The sequence below is a fragment of the Bombus terrestris genome, chromosome 2, assembly GCF_910591885.1.
Source record: "Bombus terrestris chromosome 2, iyBomTerr1.2, whole genome shotgun sequence".
Classification (NCBI taxonomy): domain Eukaryota; kingdom Metazoa; phylum Arthropoda; class Insecta; order Hymenoptera; family Apidae; genus Bombus; species Bombus terrestris.
The window spans coordinates 3068198-3089880 of NC_063270.1; the positions used below are offsets into that span (position 1 = coordinate 3068198).

Below are 21683 nucleotides of genomic sequence, written 5' to 3' on the forward strand. Positions count from 1 at the left end.
GTCACATAATGGCGAAAAGTAGAGGAATTAAACAAATTTTTATTTCTTTTTTCATATCTTATCGCGGAGATCTTTAATAAACTCGCACCTATCCATATATGTATATATATACTACATACCTACCATATTTTCAATCGCAAAATAGGCTGCCATAAATCTTTTCCCCTCATAACCTTCCATTTATAACCATTCCGAAAATTCATGCTTCATCCCTTCTGATGAATTTAAAGCCTTCTGATATTAGAAATTTCGTAATAAACCGTGAAAATTACTTTGTAGAAGTCGGAAAGGAATTAAGAACAAAAATAATCGAGGAAGTGAAGGAAGAAAAACCAAAGACACGGTGTATTATTCGTAATTAAATCCATTATCAATGACAATTTTAACCGACACCCTAACCCTTGCCCTCTTTATATCATCCAACACCAATCTGTCAAATTATCTTACGATCCTACCGCTTGATGAATAACGCTCGAATACTAAAGTTCCACACAGTTTTTTCTCTCTCTCTGCGCAAACGAAATCATTGGTTATAGCGGAAAGTACGAATGATACGAAAAGCCTTTTCACACGAACGTAGCTGCTAAGTCTATGAAGACGAACGAGAGAAAGAGGAGAGAGATGATAGAGAAGGATGGCTTAATAAGAAGTCGAATGCAAATACGTTCGCGTAATTACGATCTACATGTTTATAAACCTCCTTTGTATGTGATGTGGCTTCTTTTTACCCTCTCCCTAGCTGTTTCGAGACCCGCTCGAGCCCTTGTTATCCAGGTCTCGCGCTGTGACGTCAGACCCACTTGGGTTCGTTATAATTAAGCCTAAATTTAGTCGGTGCGACGATAATTGAGCATACAGTTTGCGAAGAACAAGCCGTGATGAAGAGAAAATGCACGAAATTATGGGAACGTCTCGTTTTACTGACTCGAATTCATCATGGTGATTTTGTTTGCGTAGCACGATCAAGTCGTGGATGGATGATTCTAGTGCGGAAAGGATTGCTATGAGTATCTTGAATAATCGAGGTTTCGTTGAGGAAATATCGTAAATGAGAAGAATTTGAAAAATTGGTATTCGTAACAATATTGAAAAGGAAAAACTGAAGCGAATACCATAGAGAAAACTAGAAATGCGATACAGAAAGATAGAACATTTAAGTTGATAGTTATATAATAGAAATAAAATTGATCTTTATTGCCATGTTTAATAATTCGTAATAAAATTAGATCGTAGATCGTAGATAAATTGTATTCATCAACTAAATATATTAAAATTGCTTTTTTTAAGATTATATAAATTGCAATTTTCTAACTTAAAAGAGACTTAAATTTTATCTTTCCTTATATCAAAAGTGAAATACTTATTTAAAAATTTTTCTCTTCGAAGATCTACTCGTTTAGCAATTTTTTTTAAAAGATGAATTTTAAAGAGTAAATTTTGTCATAAAAAATTTTGTGTGTTTTGGCAGTAAAAGAGATGCTCGGTATGCCATGAAACGTATTTGCTAACTATAACTGTATATGATTTCCGTAATATTTTATACCACGATGAAAGAAACGCAAAAATTTGGTAATACGACAAATAATATTTCCGACATCGAATTTCACCGAAATTCACATTGCTTTATACATTTAACAGTTTACTTTTAAGTAAATTAATAAAAAGATGAACTCAAGGTATTATTCTCATTTAAAGATAAAGAGGTAATTTTACAAACAAGTTAAAGTCGAAAGAAACGTGACGTGTATTCTCTCTTCTTACGCTTATTTGCAATTACAAATTTACACCAATTTGAATCTTCTTGTTTTAAACAAAATAAGTATTTCGTATATTTTCTATTTTCTTTAACTTTACTGTCTGAAATTTGTCTGTCCTCAATTATTTTAAAGGTATAGCTTCGCCTAGCACAAAACAAATGTCACAATTTCTTTCGGTATAGCTTTTTCAAGCGAATTTGGTAGTAGTTAATATTTAGAGAACAATCTAGCAAGCTATAACGCAAACACGTGTTCATGCAATCGAACTTTTGACATATAGTCGTTAACAAACATTAACCAACAACACAACGCGTAATCTCAACAAACATGCTTCTATTTACAATAGCAAATCTATACATCAACGTTGCAATCTATTGTTTCAGGCGAAGGACGCCGTGAACGAGCTTGAGGGTATCGATCTCACGGATCCTGATCTACACAAGGCAGCGACGAAGATCCAAGCAAGCTTCCGAGGTCACAAGGTCCGCCAAGAAGTGTTATCGAATCCTGCGCACGATGCGCCTAAAAATTAAGGATGAGATTGGAGTGTTGATTTTTAAAAATCAGATCGCCGATAGTATGCCCGATATAAAACTAAGAACGAAGATGGAAAAAAGAGACAAAAAATACAAACATAAAAGAAAGATAAGTCGAACAATCAAAACATAAGCAGTAAATCGGGCTTCGTCTTTGCTTTTTCATTTGTCGCTGAGTCGAATCCGCTTCATTCTGCGGCACGATTACTCCGAATTGTTCCGCTGTGATTTGTTTAAAACTGAGCTTGTAAGTTCGCATAAATCTTCAAACACGGATAATCCGCGTCAAACAATTTTCCATCCGAATTCGTACTTACGTATCTTTCGCCCTTTTGGAAATATGGTATTCCAAATATATGGATATTATTTATTCTGGTTATACATGATTTTCAATTTCTATATTGAAGATTCATTGAATTCGCATTAAGCACACCCGCCTATTTCAGGCTAGTATGCTTATTGTTTAATATTTTAAAATACATGCTATAATATATATATATTATATGCTATCAACATCCTTGTTATTCACATTTCGTCGAGATACGAATCTTAATAGTTGAAGGAACAAATTGAAGAAAACGGACAAGTCGATAAAAAGACCACGCTACTTATAATAGCGAGCATAGCATATAATAACACGTTGAATTGAATCGCGGTCAAGCATGAATGAAATACACTTATTTTAGTAGAAGAAGACTGTTTGAGCTTCACCCACTGGTTGGCCAAAAGAATGATCGAAAAGGAGCTAGACAAAACTAAAGAAACGCAGTGGGAAATTAATTGGCTGGATAGCCGAGCGAAGCCAGCAGCCTTTTCATAAATTCGAAGCGCGAATAAAGGAGCGCAGCGGGTGAGTGCGTTTCTTCGAGCAGATCCAATTACGTGGATCGATTTAATCGCTCGGCCGCGTATTCAATATTTCAGTGCGGAAGTTTTCGTTTAATCAACCGATACGTGAGACTCGTGCGTTCAAGATGAACACGGTGAACGCTCGATAAATTTGCCAGTCCGTTGTTAATGCGAAATTTATTGGCAATCGAAAAAGCTTGGAAAGGATTATTTGCGATAGCGAGCGCCAATATATGTACGTATGGAAGCTGATTCAAAATTTCGACAATAGATTGCACGGGTCGCGATGCACGCGCTACCACCGCATTTTCTTCCTCCCTTGTATAATTTTACCGTACGAGAACTACCGTCGAGACTCGACGACTCGGCCATTCGTATCGGACGTTCCTCTTTTATGTTGTACACTGTACACCATGAAGATTCGCAAATGAAAACAGCGAAAGATTACAAACACCGAATAATTAAAATGTCATCCGACCACATACTCGATACGTGAAATCACGAGTCTGCTCGCCATAGGAGAGTAGAGTCGTGTTGTTCCTTGCAAAAGTGAATTAATTCGAAAAAATACGGCACGAACATAATAGCAGCTGCAATCTTTGATAATCAATCGAAAGTCGATTGTATCTTTCTCTTTTCTAGTGTATACTGTAATATCGTTCACATCGATAAATTTAATTTCGCGCTATAGCAAGTCGATTGAATTCGTTGATCATATTGTAACGCTTAATGTAAATCCAACCAGATATAAAGAAATATATGTACATAATGATGTTACGAATATGAAAACAATAGAGAATTATTGGTCGGAAATTATCCCCTGGTAAAGCGCATGCCTGAGCAAACAACATGTTTAATCGATAAACGTGTCGTCCAAATTACATTGCTCTAACTTTAAGGATGTCCATACCGTTATGTTTAACTGCGAGTTATTTTTCAAACACCAAATGCAAATATTTTTACGTGTTTAGATCGTATATTACGACACACAATTATGGATATATGTACACATACATACACGCAGATGCTTTTGCAACCCCGTAGACGCAATAATTCGACGACAAAGAGGTTACAACGCTCCAGTCGAACTGCCATGTAACGGGAGCGCGTTTCATATCATTCTATTCTCATCTAGTTCGTGGTTTTTATTTTTTCGGATTTGTTTCAATTCGAGCCGATCGGTAGAAGAGTAATACGTTGTTTTTAGCAGGCCTAAAAACATTACAAAGCTTTTTACAATCGTTACGAGTACACGTGCAAACTTTCTTCAAATTCCCGATGATTGTCGATTTTCGATCTATTTGGTTATTAATGAAAGACATAAAAATCGATATTAAGAAATACATGGTAATTTGTTCGACAAAGAATATTTTTTGATTTTAAAAATGAGAAAATGATAACGCACCGTTCAAAATGATTAAACAATTTACCGGTGTAGCCGATCATAATTTAACGAAATACTTAATGTTTTGCAAATTCTCTTTAAATACAGATAAAAGTATTATATCAAGCACGCTGTGCGTTTACTTACATTTAATGTTATCTTTGATTTGTTGTGGGTAATTGGTCAGATCAAGGACTTTTTGAACAGAACACCTTTTACCTGAAATATATATGTATAATTATATATGTTACCTAAAAAATAAGTGCGCAGCGTTGAAATACTATTATTATTATTATGAAGTACAACGTTTATTGTGATAAAAATTTTACAAAATATTCTTTTAAAAATTTAAGCATTTTTCTTTAACTTTGTTATGGATCTTTATCTAAGGATAATTCAAATATTTAATATTATTTCAACTATTATTGTAATTATTAAATCCAACTATGCTCTCTTTGTTTCACGTTATTAACCACGGGTGAAATAAAGAAAAACCTTTCGTACAACTATCGAGCGGCTTCATTATGCATATACTCACGTTCCTGGAATTATTGCATAATTTATGACGCACTGAGTTGACCATGATAACATTAAATGTTCAGTAGGAACTGCTATCGTTTTATCAGTTTCATTAACGACCTAACTGTTGACTTTGGTTGTCGTTTATTTCTCCTGTAAATATTTTCGATATGCGTCACCGATTCTTGTCATGCATTGTCACGTATCATAACGTTTCTAACGGATATTGCGCAAAACATGATTGTATTTTCGGAAAATAACTCAATTATGTACGTGTACATGCACGATTAATATTATTAATACTTGGAAACACATGTTACACAAATTTTTGCACTTGTCTCTGATAATCGTGAAAAGTTATTGAGAAATTGTTATATATAGTAGTAAGCAAATTTTAGACGCTACGCCGAAATAAAAAAATTAAGTACGGTTTAAGAAACGTAGAATTCCGCAAAGAGCTCGATTCTATACAGTATTCTCATACTGAAATGCACACTATGAACAAAATGTGAATACTATACGGTTATCATATATATACAGTTATTGTATTATTAGTAATCATTTTGTTGAAGGAACGAATCTCTAAAATTTCTCTTCGTAGATATCAAAGAACTCTTACACTTGTCATTGTATATGTGAAAAATATTTATCAATAACTTATAACTTCTACTTCATAATTATATTGTTTTCATTTATCTGTTAACCTAATAATTGACAAAAAAAGGATTGAAAATTTTAAATCACGTTTTCCAACTTTCTCGCGTGTAATTCAACATTTTCAAATATCGTTCATGCTTTATCGATTCCAATTCTCTTGCATTTTCACGTTACCTCATAGGATACAACTGATCGCTTCTAGAAAGCTGGTGAAAATATTGTTATCGATGAAAATGTCTATGAAAGTCAGCGTATGGTCGATGATTAACCAATCGGACATTCAAATCATGATCCATATACTTGTTTAATTTAGTTCTGTTCGCGAATAACCAAACAGGAAATTTGACATTTAAAATTTGAAAGCCGATTCACACTGTGTCCTATCGAGTCTCGGTAACGACGCTAGAAATCTATATAGAGAACGATCTAATATATTAAATCTATTTATAATATTATATTCCTGTTATAATAATATTTGTATGCTACACCAACTAAGAAGCTCCTGTACGAATATTATTATAATCAACACTGACATTCTATACATATACATATATTAATACTATTAATATATTGTGTTTATATTATATGTTATATGTGTATAATAATATTAATATTGTCGAATATATAAATATTTATGATGTCCGTCAATGACATGATACGGCAATTGCATTTTTATTATCGCCGTCTAGTGGGGATCGGCTTTATATTTTCACAAAGAATTATCATTCGTTTACAGAGAAATTCATTTTTTGATATTTCAACTAAAGAAATAAATATATTATAAATACTTTTTTAAACCGAGAATGAATAGTGCAAAGTTGAAGTTGGGCATTCTACAACGTTGCGTATTCAAATACGAAAATTATATATTTCCAGGATAGAATTTCTCTTGGAAGCAAATACACGGACAAATGATGGATAACTTTATTTGCTCTAAGCAAAATTCTGGTGTAAGAAAATTCATATTATCGAAGAATGATTAAAAATTTTTTAATATCTTGAAGCTTCTGTAGTTGCAAAGGTATTTCTCGCTGCGTATGGTGCGCGATTATGAGGTCAAGAATTAACGGAGAAGGTTATTGTAATAAATTATAGGCATTTTCTTCGGTATATGACGTTACCACACAGATATAGATTAGTAACGCACAAGATGTTGCGAGAAATTATATTGTAAGGATGTAACAAACAATTGTAATGTTTAAACGAGCAGTATCATACATGTAATCTGTTTGTTTAAAATAAATACCCATTAAGTGTACAAACAATTCCGACCTGAAGAATTAATAGAAATACACCTTTAAATAAATTAATCGTTTTGGATAGTTTAATAACTCTTTTCTGTTCTCAGTTGATTATTCATATCCTGATAATTTATACATGGAAAATGTGCACTATCGGGAATACAAAATAAATCTTTTCTTAAATAAAAACTAAAATTGAGTGAAGTTGATTGTCATGGTACATATTCCTTGAATTATATACTTTCATAGCGAATGTCAGATGGCACTGTAGTTGCTATAAAGTTTGTTTACTTCGTTCTCGTAATACTTAGTTCGTCGTAGCAGCTCGTAGTAGTAAGTACAAATTATTCTGTTGATATTATTAATATTATACTATATTATAATATTAATATTAATAATATTATATTATAATGTAGTACTTAAAGTTTCAGCCAACAATGGGTAGAAGATACTATTGCGAGTATTGTGACAGATCCTTTAAGGATGACCCAGAAGCCAGAAAAAAACATCTTTCGAGTTTACAACATACAAAAAATCGCGCAGATCATTATAATATGTTCAAAGGTAAATATCTAGTAATACTTTATCGATAAAATATTTAAAACATATGAAATTAAGTATAACTTGCTAATCATAACCTCAAAGTCGTTACACATTCGTTACGATTATAAAAATATTTTTATTTATTATTCTCTATAGATCCAGAAGCTATATTAAAAGAAGAAAGCGCAAAGATACCATGCAAATGGTATTTAAGTGGTGGTGATTGCGCATTTGGCCTTGGTTGTAGATATTCCCACTATACTCCTCCTATGATATGGGAACTTCAACGACTGGGTAATAATCATAATAATTGAAAGTAAATGTAAAAAGAATACTATACCGCATACTATATAACCATTATTTATTATTTATAGTTGCTATGAAACATCAATCAAAACTGAATGTGGCGCTTGAAAATGGTTGGCCAAGTACTGACGATATAATCAAAGAATATTTTGAGAATGCTACAAGTACAAGCGATGCAGATGATTTTATTTATCCTGTTTGGCCTAGACCGTTGGAATTACAGAATTGTTCCATGTTGCCACCATCATTATGGCCTATCACACCAGAAAGCTTAGCAAATACTAAAACTTTCAAGGAATGGGGTTAAAAACATAAGAAGCATAGGATTCTTTTTTAAATTGAATTAAATTGTAGTTTGATTGCAATCTCAACTTGATACATATAAATAATTCAAAATGTACTTTCCTTTTCAAAGGATCAAATTTATCGTAAATAAATTGATATAAATAAATAATAAAATTTCTGAAATGTCCTTAATTCAGAACTAATAAAATAATACTTAAAAAATGAAAAAGTTAAATAGCATGTAGTAATTTTTCGACATTTTCCACTTAAACAGATGCACCATCTTACGAGGCAAGGATGAATCAGACTCGGTGCTGCTTGATGTTTGCCGGTAACCTCCGTGACTACCATCTGTCCTCCATCATCCCCTCCACCAATCACCAAGCAGAAAGGCGAGCACACAATGAACCTTGGTACACCGTAACGCAGTAACGAAGCACCCGTTGCTACGATAGTTTGGCATTTAAGTGTCGTGTTCGGCGCGCCGTCGTGTCGTTTTAATTTAAAAACAAATTCAGTGTATGTTCGTAGCTGAGGACTGTGTTGCGATTATGAGATTGACTCGATCACGTAACTCGTGTGAATTTACGCTGGTGTACCAATCAGAAAGTGTTTGAAACTTCTCAGTGCATCGGCACGGCGGGACGCCGGCCCTCGATTAACCGACTGGATTTTCGATCGTCGCTTCGGATCAACTCGATCGCACCGGTGAGTCTTCACCAATATCTCCTCTGCTCATTGTGCATGTTTTATCTGTAATCAAATCATATGGTTCTTATTCTATAAAAGATATATATATATATAATAGGATTCAGCTTAAACGAAACACGTGATTTGGTTAACAGAGAAAACATTCATAGCTATAAGAGATCGTAACTTTTTACGACCATAAATAGAGGTAGATATAGTTCGAAGAAAGTGTTTAGGTATACGGAAAATATTACAGAGAGATAATTTTCAAACATCGATGATATGTAAAAAAAATGCTTATTGTTAGATTTGCGAGCGCATAAAATTATAAACAGACCCATACATCGTATGGTTTTTAACAACGCGTGACTTTAATTTGACAAGTATGAAACGTCATTTGAATTCATACGATCTCTTTTTTCACGTACCTTCCCTCAGTTACCGAATTTAAATACAATAGATTGTCTTCGATTAGTTTGCACAACTGGAACAATGTTATTGTTACAATATACTATCATTTTGCTAGTTTTTCTTTATTTTCTATAGAGTGAAACTTTATAACCTTTAAATCATATTATTTAATTAAAGAATCGTTTCGCTTTGCATAAAAGGAGGCACTGAATTAGTGTTCCAACATGAATCGTGTGAATTTATGTATGCAATATATACGTTCTATATTATGCGTTGATAACTAAGGAAGCCATTTAACCAGTAAATTAGTAAATTTTATAATCTTAGTTATAATTATAAATTACTATACTATTACGATTATAAAAAAAATAGCTAAATTGAAAAGGTGTCGCCATTATAGTAATTGGTTAAGAAATAATATTTATTTCACGATCACCACAGTACCATATTTTCTCGTTCGAGATTCGATACTCGTGCGCTGTTATAGCAACGGAAATCGGTTCGTACTTACGTATGATGATACCCTTTGATAATGTATGCATTATCATGGATACGATAACATACTGATTGTGAGTATCAAATTGATTTTACCCAAGCATTATTCCTGTTAATATAGTCATAAAATGACTCTTACAATTTCTACACCATATTATTACACACTTTTCAAGCATTACATGCAAATTTTGCTTCTCATAAACATATGAAAGAATAGATATATTCCAATGAATTTTCAGAATCTTAATTTACAAATAAAAAAGAAATTACAACACCTAATAATAACTAATAATCTGTATAGTGTTTAATAGCAATAATTAAACATTAATGATAAATAACGCGATTACAAAATCTGAATGAACTTGAATGATATAGAGAAAGTGATTGGAAGATGGTCGGCACGGATTCGCAGATATTACATCACTGATATCGTTTCCGCCATAACGTCCATGGAGTCTGGTAGTGTGACGATCGAGTGGCAACGACCTGCTCCTGCCCGCCATAGACAAGAAAGAGTGGAGCTACGTGTAGTCGCGTCACGATTCTTGCCGGAGGTCATGACCTTGTCGATATGGGAATAATGGTGCGTTTGGGATCGTCCCTGTGCCCGTGCCCGTGCCCGTGAGTCAGTTTCCCGATCGATTTCAGGCATGCATCAGCGTCCATTGTCGCGTTCCGCGCACACCACAATGGACTTGTCTATTTTCGAGCAGCTGCGCGGCCCTCTTTCGAACAATGCAGCCCAGAGTAAGCAACATGCATGCGCGGTCCGATCACTTTTCGATCATACTTTTCGTAAAATGGTGACCTACCCCTGGACATCCTACACTACGCTCACTATCCCGATCGATATTTCTAGTTTACATAATCTGTTTTTAAACATATTATATATTATTATATATGTTATATTATATTACATATATATATTATTGAATGTAATGCGGAGGTTTTATCAAAATACGTCTCGAATCCTCGAATCAGTGCGTTCATAATGTATATATCTATATATATGTAGTATGTCTTCATGGAGGATTTTGAGAGAACTAAAGATCTTAGGTAGGTTAAATTTCTACTTCATATTAGTAATATGAAACGAAAAAGGCATTATGCCCCAAATCAATAAATCGTATTATGTTAAATATAAATTAGAATAAGGTTATATTTTTAAATCAAAAGGAATAAAATTAAATATCAAATGCTTTATATAGAAAAATCCTTTACCTTTTAAAATTAATTTCTTCTATGATATTAACTATTGGATTACCTCAGCTAGCAGTAATATTCAGAAACTGCGCAATATTTAAATGACAATTCTATCAAAATCAATCAGATCGTACAAGACTAATCGTATCTATTAGACATAAAAAACTATCTTAGATCAAAGCTGATTTCTCACATGACGTCCACGTTAAAACTAATTTCCCCTCGACACGCATTGGAATACACGTATCTAATCGACGATTAATCTTCGCAAGGACAATACGTACAACCAATCTTTACAATCAGCCGATAACACGCGATCAAACGATCATTTTCATTTTCATTCTCCTTCTCCGGCAGCAGCGAGGAGTTTCGAGGTTCGCAGATTTAATTCGACGCGAGGCATTTCGTTCGGCCACGTCTAGGAGCACATGAGCTGCTAAAAACGAGCCACTCGGCAATTTAACGTCATTTATTTCTATTGCCTTTATGCGGGCCTATTACGTCATGCGATTTCTCTCCGTCCTTTACCGCGTGGCAAGTTGTACCCGGTCGCATGTATCACGATCGTTTCGCAATTCTTCCATGAGAGTCAATCATCGGACAATTTTCCAAATTGCCAAACATTGTTATCGATGAACACCATGGTTGATCGTTTTGCACTCGTGTTGAACCAGGCAACACGTCATTGTTTTATCCGATCCGATATAAGACAACGTAAATTTATCGCAGTTGATAAACACCCATATTCAAAGAAATATTTTTTCTTGGTAACTCCTTGTGTTTCTTCGAGCAGAATTCATAATTACACATACATCTACAGTATAAAACAAGATAAAACAAAATACGAGGAAGGATACTGGAGTATTATAAATTGCACGGATAGAAGACCTATGCCACACCGATAGGATTTAAATTGTTCCTGTTTTGTATTTACCACCGTTATGTAATGCATTACCATACAAATCATTTATCATAGCTAACTACTTAATGTAATTTACCACATGATACAAATTTGAATGTTTTTTAACATGTGAAAAATTAATACAGAATTAGACTTAGAAATTCCTAGACTTTAGGAAAACATCTTAGAAATAAATTTTTATAAATAATGCGAAACTTGCGACGGTGAATAAAGGTTCGGTAATAGATTTTTCAAGTTTTGTAACAAAGTTTTCATTGAAACGATTTTAGCAAGCGTATATTTTCAATTGTCACTTGTTCATTTCAAGCACGCACGGACACATGCTCTTACGTGACAAACGGTTAGCTGTAAAATTAACTAACAATAACATAGATACTATGTTCTGTGAAATTTTTTGGAAAATTTTAGACTCTCACAGAGGTCATTTTCTCGTTTAAAAATTGTTCTGTCATGTTATTCGTATGTCTTTCTTTTTTCAAATTCAAACAACATAAGATACTAGTTACCATTTTTAAAGATAAGAGTGCTACTTCCACAAATTTATATTGGTCAAAAGAATAAAAAAGCGAAAGTCTAGTAAAAGGAAAACGATAATAGATGGTACTAGTAAAAAGCGAAATTATATTTTGCCGTGCAAACATTTCAAAAATTCTAACCGGTTCTTTGTTAGAAGTGATCTGAGAAAGATACATATGTATGTACTATGCATGCTCTAAAAGAGCTAATAAAATCCCCACACAGTTCTTCGGTTCTTTCTTTCGTGTTTAAATGGATAATCGTGGAGTTTCGCAGCTACTGTCATTTATAAGTAATAGCATTAAATAGTAGCAATCTCGAAGATTGCGTAAGTTTCGATATTTTTACTTTTATATTTCTTAAATGTGTTTTCTAAACAGTTCTAAAAGATTGTTCTCTTTTATAAATGTGCAGTATATTCCAGTTTTAGTGGGAACATTCATTTTTCACTGAATAAGTTTCTTGGTATAAATTTATTCGCGTAGAGAAATAAAATAAAAATACTTAATACCAGTTATTAGAATCACTTAGCGTTTCAATTAATCAAATAGCCCCCATATATCGTAACTTATCCGAGTTGAAAGTAACGTCCAATGATTGATACGGTCACTGAGGATTCAATATGATTCTGCATTCTGAACACGTGTTTGCCTCTTTAAATAGCGTTTTGTGCAAGGGTCAGTCCGTTCAATTCAAGATTCGTTCTTTATGTGCTGCTAAAATATGATTACTTTGTCTGCAGAGTTTTTTAAATTCTTTAATAATTCCAAGACGGAGGTTTCGGCGCGCGTTGTGCGAATTAAAATCGATGAGGCACAAAGCGCTCGTCATGATATCGAGGTGCGTATGAATGGTCAACAATAAATGACAAGTTGCATTCTGTATTACTGTGTTGTACTTATTCGATTACATGATTTGCTCTTTCTTTCCTTCTTTCCGTATCTTTTGTAAAATTTCTGAGAAAAAGATTTTTTTTTCATTCTAAAACAATAGAGATTTCAAATTGTCAAAAGAGTTGAGAGACAAACCAGTATCCAGTCAGCTGGAAAATCTTATTGTTTCATAACTTCTTTCATAATTTTCGGTTTGTAGCAATCTTGGGTCAATCTGACGCATCCGCGTTTTTTCTCCCCGCACACGAGATCTTCTGGCTGTGGTAAAATCTGTCAATAACCGTTAGCGTGCGGTTTCAGCTGTTTACCAAACAGGTTTGAATACGAGACGCACACCCTCGTTCCTCGAGTCGAATATGTACATACGTATACATATTTATGCAGAAGGACCAAAGATGTGGTCGATTCGCGTGATCTATAGATATGGGGAAAAATTCGTACGCGATTTAATGAGCCACCGTTTTACTATATTGTGATAATGCCGATAATAGTTGCGTGAGCTCTACGCAAAGTCAATAATTGCAACGTGCAAAGGACATGGATGAGCTGGTTACGCATGACGTGCATGTACAATAAAAGGTCGACATGGTACCCATATAACAATATGAGCAATTATATATTTTTTCTGCAATTTCCTTTGATGTTTTGTAGAATATTCTGTTTCCTATATTGTTTTTGATATCATAGTTTGATAAATCAAAATAGAAGATATGTTTTGTTATTAATACATATTACATATGGCCTGTTTATGTTGCATTTGGACAGATATGACTCGATATTATGAAGCAAAAGCTTGGATATGACTTGTTCATGATACAGAAACATTTCACGTTTCTTTATTATCACGGTTCGATGGAGATTCTCTTTGGTAAACTAATCATTTCATTGGTAGTGATTTACAGTTTCCTTATTTCCGTTCGAGATTCGAGTGTTTTGTGAAATGTACTTATTATTCACAATACTATAATATAAATAATATGTTCCTGATAAGACCTACAATAATTTTATCAATGCTGAAAACTGGCGACGTTTGAAGGTGGAAAATTAGAAGGAGACATAAACTAGATGGGTTCTATCGTTTAATTATTATTCCATTTTGTATTCGATATTACCTTGAAAACAAAATTTTATTCTATGTATAATCGATTATTTGCCATTGGACTCGTATAATGTCTAGCCGACCGAAATTGAAAACCACACGTTCATGGAAATCGCGCAACATTCGCCGAAGACAACAAACAACATGCACTTTTGTACCGCTATACTTATGACGTAAGCGTAAATGTACACCTTCGGTATGCCGTGAATTTCCGAGGAAAATCTTACCCGCGAGACCGTTACTTTAAAACGGTAACGTAGGATGTATCGTGTATCTGAAAGCGGATATAAATGGATTAACTGACTCATACTGAGTCATCGCACTGATTTTCGGGGAATTTACGAGCCACTGTATGCCGGAGAAAATAGGTCTAATGGGGATTCGTTCACGACACACTTCCGGTACACCAAGAAACGAATACGTATATTTCATAGCTTCGTATCGGCGTCCGAGCTGTACCTGCTCCTAATGATCGTGACTAGCTATGCAGGGTTTCTTTCTGAGTCGTGACCATGTTTTAGGAAATGATTTTTATTAAGGTATGCATCCAAGATCTTTCATTTCTGTATGAAGGATTACGGATTCGATAACAAATTTTAACTAACGCTATAATGACGGATACACTACGTATCGTTCTAATTTTACAAAAAGGATACGTTAGATTCATTCGATATGTTTGTTTAAAGTTAACTTTGGGACCCTTTATAGCGAATTCTTTCAATTTTTTATAAACAAAAAACGATTTTGCCGAATGACAAAGTGTCGGTAGGGAATTTCATACTCCACATTTTAATTGACACACAGCTTGAATAACCTTTAATCAACACTACGTAATAAGACACGTTCCACATACGTGTTACGAATAGCTAGGTAATCTAAATTAAATAATCAATTCCCAGACTTCATAAACATCACCTAGTTCTTTACTTACCTAATATTTACTTTCCTTTCGCGCAAAATAGAACTTTCTCTATGCCAACTCAATGTTCATTTTGCCATGTTTTACCTATCAATATTCGTTGTCAATCTTCCCGACCTTCAAAGAACAATTTCAATCCACGCAGAAAGTTGCCGCAGGCATTACAATTCAATCTTCGATCGATCGCCAGTCGCGACGATTCCTTTAATCTACTCAGATACGTTTTTATTTTATATCAGATTATTCCCACCACTTTTTCTTTCATTTTCTTTCCGTTTCGATTAAACTTAACATTTTTATATGCAATATCATCTTTGTGTGTTGTCAATTATTTTATTGTAAATTGGAATCAATGTAAACCACAAAATCGACGTCGTGATGCTTTCTTCTCGACTCGAGAAAGAATGTAACTAATACGCTTGCTTGGTCACCTTTGTATGTTCTTGTTCCTTGATATGGAAGGTCATGCAAAATCTCGATAGTCTGGGCAAACGCATCGCGTATGAAATCCATATGGGCAAGGAGAGAGAATATAAATCGTAACGAGTACCTTTCATGCCTCAACGACCATAATGCATTAAATGATACGCTCGGGAGGTCTTTATGCTCAAGGTCGCTTTTACCGGCATTATTATTCGCCTTTTATGAAACGACATGAAAAAGAACTAGCTGCGTTGTGTGTAACAGGTTCCCTGTAATACACCGGCGCTCCTCGTGATGCGATGCATCGAATTGCAAGATTGTTCTCCGTTGCAGTCTTTTATACCTCGATTCAACGGGGTATCCAACGGCGTACCACGTTGCTTTATGGTGGAAATGAAAATTAAGTGGTTGAAACGCGGCTGCGATCTTTGATGCTAATTACTTTGTGCGCTGAGCAAAGATCCCTTGGGATTGAAGTTTCTTGTCCTGCTGAGAATGCGTAATACGTGCTTTTATTTCCCTTGTGGAAGATAACTTGGATGATTCAAAACTAATTATGCGTTCCAGAGAATCAAGATTTTTGTTTATTCGCACAAAGATTTACGGATTTTAACCACAATAAAAAGTGATATAACGATTTCGGCTTTTTTAAATATTCAAATTAATTACATTTATAAGGATTAACACTGGTTTCTGAATACATTCTTCAATACATCAATTACGTTATTCTAATCATTTTCTTTTAAAATATATTTCTAGTCACGTAGAACGATTTTTCCCAAGATCTTAATCGTTCACCGGCGGACTGTAGTTTTCGAAAGGTAGTGGCAGCATTTCACTAAAGGGTCCTGTGACACGTGATTCCTACCTGACTGCATTCCCAGAAGACCTCCAAACGTTCTCTCAAGGCTATTCGACTTCCTACTTCCAGAATGTTACACAACTTTGAATTATTCATTTCAGAGCCTCTGGTAAACGATAACACTTTCATTGTCCGTCCTGTCACCTGGGCATAGAATAATTTGGCTTCGATTAGCATAAATCGGCCATAATATACTTATTACACTATACAAGTAGCTCTTTACCACGTTTTATCTGGTGTGTTTGCATTATACTTCGGGAGGCGTCGAACGATTCTAACGTTATCAACGCATAAAATGAATATCTTACAAAGCTTTTCTTTTTTTAGCTTTACAATGGAAAAATTATAACCCGTTATTGTAGAGTGTTTAAAACCTCTCGGCAAAGATACAACAGTCGAAAAATCGAAGTTTATCGATTTATCAGGTTGTAACATCTGAAGCGTCTTTTTAAAGGCCTCACGTTCACCTATATATATATACTAGCAACCGCTACAGGCAACTGATATATACTACATATACTATATAGATATACTACTATACTATACTATAGATACTATATATATATAGTATCAAGAAGCATATCAGTTGCCTGTAGCGTAGCGTTAAAATAGTATTGAAAGTTTTCCGGTATTCTCTTTCTCTTTCTCTTCCTCTTTCTCTTTCTCCTTAATTGTAATTTAGACATTCCGAACTGTTTAAGCACATTAGAAAGTGTCTGATTCGTGCAGAGATAATTCTTATTACCTGTACTTCCATCAATCAAGGATTCTGCTTCCGGCTCTATGAGTAGTTATTGAAACTTTTACTTATTTCAAGGACGCTCATACCTGCCAGGTAACAGTCCTTCCTTAGGTTCTGCTCTTTTTATCCATCGACTATGCTCACCTAAACTGGTTTGTTTTTATCATCAAATGCCTGTTTCGTTTCGTTCCGTTCTTTTTCTGCTGGGATTTTCAACAAAATAGCCGTTCTTCACGCAGAAGAATTTCAAGTTGCATCCGTTGTCGTTGCTTTATGCGTTACATACACAATTTTCAATTACAATCTTATGTCTTGTTAGAGATTATTATTGTATCGCCTACATGGGAAAGTGTTATTAATACTAAAAAGTCTATAGAAACTCTATTGTCTAAAGGTATTATGAAATGAAAAAATTAGAATTTTCATTAAATTCAATCCAATTTTACAACTCTCCCCTTACAGAATTACATACAGTAAATTAGTTGTCTAAGCACAGTACGAGATAATCTAGCCTAATCGTCGTTCACGACCTTTGGCGAAGTTTTTCCATGGTAGAAAGAGATGTAAAGCATAGATTCAATTTTATTACTCCAATTCAGGATACCGCTCGAATTCCGGGTAAGTTAAGGTAGGCCATGATTCGCATTGAATCGTAAGGACAAGATTCCCCGGCACTACTTTCTTCTTCTTATTCCAGAACTCGCAGTGCCGGATCTCTTCCTACCTCTTTTTTTGCAATACCGCGACGACGATGACGACGACCTATCACTCTCACCGTCTCAATACGAGATCCAGTTTCGCTGCTCGATCTCGTCTCGAGGAATATCAAGACGCCATTTACGGAAGGCGATACGCGTGCATTCAAATCTCTGGGGTGGTGACGAATTCTCCATGCGTGTCATTTTATTCGAGCAAAAATCCCAAACGACCCCGCAACTTGGATTTCTATTTATCTATCATTCTGATCGTTTTTACTATCGTCTGATAGTTTTGTTTTTCTTTTTTCAAATTTTGCTTTCGAGCGAACAGATTTTAAATGAAACGATATGTTTGGATATTATCGTGAACAAGAAGCTACATTGTGTATATGTACTTTGTTCTCGTTGTGGACAAAAATAGGTTGTTTGTATAACAAAGAGAGGAAAGTTAGGACGATAACGGTTATTACTGAAATAATAAGGATGAATGGTCGTTACGCTCTACGAAGTAACTTAAATGAGATTAATTAACGTTAAAATTCATTGATATCATCATGTACAATGTTGAATATTGAACCATAAACTCGATTGAATTTGTTATCACAATGTTAGTTTTATGTCATGTTTAAGTTACGAAGCTAGAGTTCACAAGAAAGTTTAATAGAAAATTAATATTAGATATTTAAAATAAATAGTTAAACCTAATTGTCAAACGAAATTTACGAAATGTTTGCTAGATATAAATCGCGATATATTTCGTGAATAAAAGATACTAAGATATTAGAACCTAGAACTTGTTTTGAAAGCGACAACTTTATCACGACACGAAGTTGAAAGCGCATTGTGTGATTCACCACACATGGCGTATTGTTCTAGTCGCGTGGTTTTCAATTTTAGTAACACCATGATAGATAAAGTAGAAATATTCAAATCAATCGTGCTAGTTTCAACAGAGAGTCAGTGATAAACGTCAGTTATTAATCGCTATTTCCAAGAAAATTGCGTTTCGTATAGATCGATGATATTAAACCATTATTACGTAGAATTTTGATACAAAACTGCCGTAATTTTAAACAATTTAAATTTTCTGATAATACAATACGCTCTGTCAAATATTTGTTTCGATGAATTTTCTAATTAATTACTTTGTAATAACCTTTATTTAAATTATATTAATCGCCATAATAATGTAGGAAACAATCTTCATAAAACGAATTATTATATAGTTGTGACAAAGACATTATTCACTGAGTAATGTTTACATAACCGGCAATTATGATTTAAATTTCTAAAAATATTCAATAGGAAATTATCTCAGACTGTTTAATAGGAACGAAAGAATGGTCAGAGCAATGGTATGCGCATACGTCTCATGTCGAGTATTATTTCTAGCGACTCATAAAGCTCACAATGAAAGTATCAGACTTAATGAAGCAAATATTTAATATTAGAGAGCATACAATAATTGGAGCACTACTATTGTTCATCTCATAGCAGTCTTCGTTGTGAGTGTTCATAGATAAATTTCATAAGCTTCGGGATAGTATTTAAAAATCTATCTGTGCTGTTCGATACGTATCGCTATTCGCACATTATAATTGAATTTAAGCGATTGATCAGATTATACTTACGATAGATGTTGGCAGAAATTTTTAAATGAAAAATTTATGAATGGATAAAAATCGTGATAGTGTATTTACGGCGCTGATATAAACCAAAAATAATCATCGATCTTTATCGTCAAAATTTTTACCTTTTATTATCGCATATATGTTCGTATTAATGGAATTATCAGAATTAAATATACATTCTTCCAAAGGAGTTATATAACCCTATTACGTATGTATATCGTTAGGTACTTAAGCTTGATTACAACAATAAAGAACGAAACATTTATGAAGTATTTCAAACTTTAAATAGATTCTATTAGCTGTTATTTTATAATTATTTAACACAAGTAAATGTAGTCGTAAATGTAGTTTCTTTCTAATGTAATCGTGACATATTATTTTTAGAAAATTATAGAAAGAGTAATGCATACACGGTTGAATAATTCAAAAAAGGATGTTTATACAACGCATTTTTCTTGAATGTTTGCAATCTTAAGATACCTTTTCGTTCGAAAATACTTTCCTTAGATTTCCATTTTACGATTACGACGGTTACGACGCGTTTAAGAACACGAGAAGTAAGATGAAATCGCCAAAGACAAAACACGTAGATACGTGCTAACTTTGCTCCCTGCACATTTAATTCCTATCATCGGCTTGGTTGGCAACGTCAATTTGCAGAGCGCTCGTCGACGTGCAAACAGAGAGAGACCTACTCGCTTTTATCATATCTTGTTTCCATGCGACAATAAATTTGCACCTCGTGCTAAAATCACGCAGCTATCTCCGCTTTTCATCCTCAAAGAGAATATTAAACGCGTTCAGCCTGAGGTTCTTATTGTAACGTCAACGCACGCTTTCAAATATTTTCTCATGTTCGGGAAAACGCGAAAGAGATGACGCATCAAGTTGTTCGATATTTTTCTAACCAGCAATGTGTCTACGTTAACGTATTTCTATTAAATTAAATTTCAATGCATACAAATATATTTTATATATTAACATTTAAAAGAATCGTATCCCAAATAAAAATATCGAGTCCAATTTAACATACAACTGCAAAAAATTAATATATTGCATACATAAAGCGTAAATAATGATTTAATTCAACGTAGCTGTATTTTTCGTAAATATATATGCTTTACGTTCATATATATTTAGTAGAGCGAAAACGAGTATAATATAAACTTTAATTTACAGTACATTTCATTTAACAGACAATATGATTAGAAAGTAACGAGGAGAAATTACTATAGCAAGAATAAACTCCAATTTGTTGCTTTCTATCTCATTGAAGAACAATTCACGTTCTTTCGACACCATTAAATGCGTAATAAACCACCCCGATTATTAAGCAAATATGTCAACTTATCAGTTGTTCAAGGAATGATATTATTAGTTACGTTCAAAAAAGATCTGGGCAGTAACTATTCATCGCTCTATTACACGAAATTCGTACGACTGAGGAATTGAGGTATCCCAAAGAACTCAGTCATAAGGAACGTCGACTCTGAATTATTCATGCGACAGGACAGCAGTCGACAGGCTTTCCAAGTGAAAATCCGAAGGTGTGAGTCATCGATGCATTCCGAATTTCCCAGTCGTGTTTTAAAGGAATTCCAAAGCCGTGTCATATAAAGGTGAGGATGCGGATATATGACAGTGTGTTTATTTGGATACATAGAACAGTTCCAGGACACCTTAGTAGAGAAAGTGACCTAAACTGAGAGATGATCTCACATGTTGCAGGGATGACCACCGCGAGAGCAAGTGTATATAGTTTCATTGGTGAACCACGTAACAATTCGCGGAAATGAAGCCGCTAAAATTTGGTGATAATATATTACGACAGTTATTACGTTGGTGAACTCTTGTTGTTTCTGTTATACTTCGTGTGGTTAGGTAAAAGATTACATTTACCGTAGATTAATAGGGATTTCAAAGTAATATTCACAGTGGACAGTTAGCTTCTTTTAACGATGCGGCATTGATGATACAATCAGGAAAAGAATAACAAATTATTGAAAATAGTTCTACTATATCTCGCAATTTTTTTTCTTTTTTTTTTTTTTTTATTAAATAACATATTTTGAGTAAAATTGGGATGTTATTGGCATGCGGAT

At 34.0% G+C, this 21683-nt stretch overlaps 3 protein-coding genes and 1 long non-coding RNA gene across 6 annotated transcripts in view; 3 read left to right on the top strand and 1 right to left on the bottom strand.

The window, feature by feature from the left end:
* LOC100646016 (HIRA-interacting protein 3) overlaps positions 1–7012 on the top strand; it is a 94814-nt gene extending 87802 nt beyond the window's left edge. The window contains exon 4 of the mRNA XM_003393470.4: positions 2141–7012. Coding sequence (XP_003393518.1) covers positions 2141–2290 — 150 coding nt within the window. The 3' untranslated portion in view covers positions 2291–7012. The remainder of the gene's footprint in view (positions 1–2140) is intronic.
* Positions 7013–7168: 156 nt separating this feature from the next.
* On the top strand, positions 7169–8255 carry LOC100644088 (zinc finger matrin-type protein 5). 2 transcript variants are annotated; one of them, XM_003393534.3, is made up of 4 exons: positions 7169–7276; positions 7369–7507; positions 7643–7780; positions 7861–8255. In XM_003393534.3, the coding sequence occupies exons 2-4, from the start codon at positions 7381–7383 to the stop codon at positions 8097–8099; spliced, it is 504 nt and encodes a 167-aa protein (XP_003393582.1). In that variant the 5' UTR covers positions 7169–7276; positions 7369–7380; the 3' UTR covers positions 8100–8255. The 2 variants fall into 2 exon arrangements, with proteins under 2 accessions (XP_003393582.1, XP_012169797.1); XM_012314407.2 differs by having other exon boundaries at positions 7196–7276; positions 7360–7507.
* Positions 8256–8351: 96 nt separating this feature from the next.
* On the bottom strand, positions 8352–11092 carry LOC125386471. Its single transcript, XR_007226642.1, has 3 exons — positions 10895–11092; positions 10093–10542; positions 8352–8830 (listed from the first exon to the last, which is right to left on the bottom strand). It is a non-coding gene; the product is annotated as an uncharacterized LOC125386471 (long non-coding RNA).
* The window catches only part of LOC100642833 (pleckstrin homology-like domain family B member 1), a 58973-nt gene continuing 45673 nt past the window's right edge, over positions 8384–21683 (top strand). The window contains exon 1 of one of the 2 annotated variants that reach the window (XM_012314388.3): positions 8384–8785. Coding sequence is in view for 1 of the 2 variants with exons in the window: in XM_048412876.1 (XP_048268833.1) it covers positions 10363–10420 (58 nt within the window). In the remaining variant the exon portion in view is untranslated. Of the gene's footprint in view, positions 8786–10331; positions 10421–21683 lie in introns of those variants that run through there. The other variant, XM_048412876.1, reaches the window with a different exon arrangement.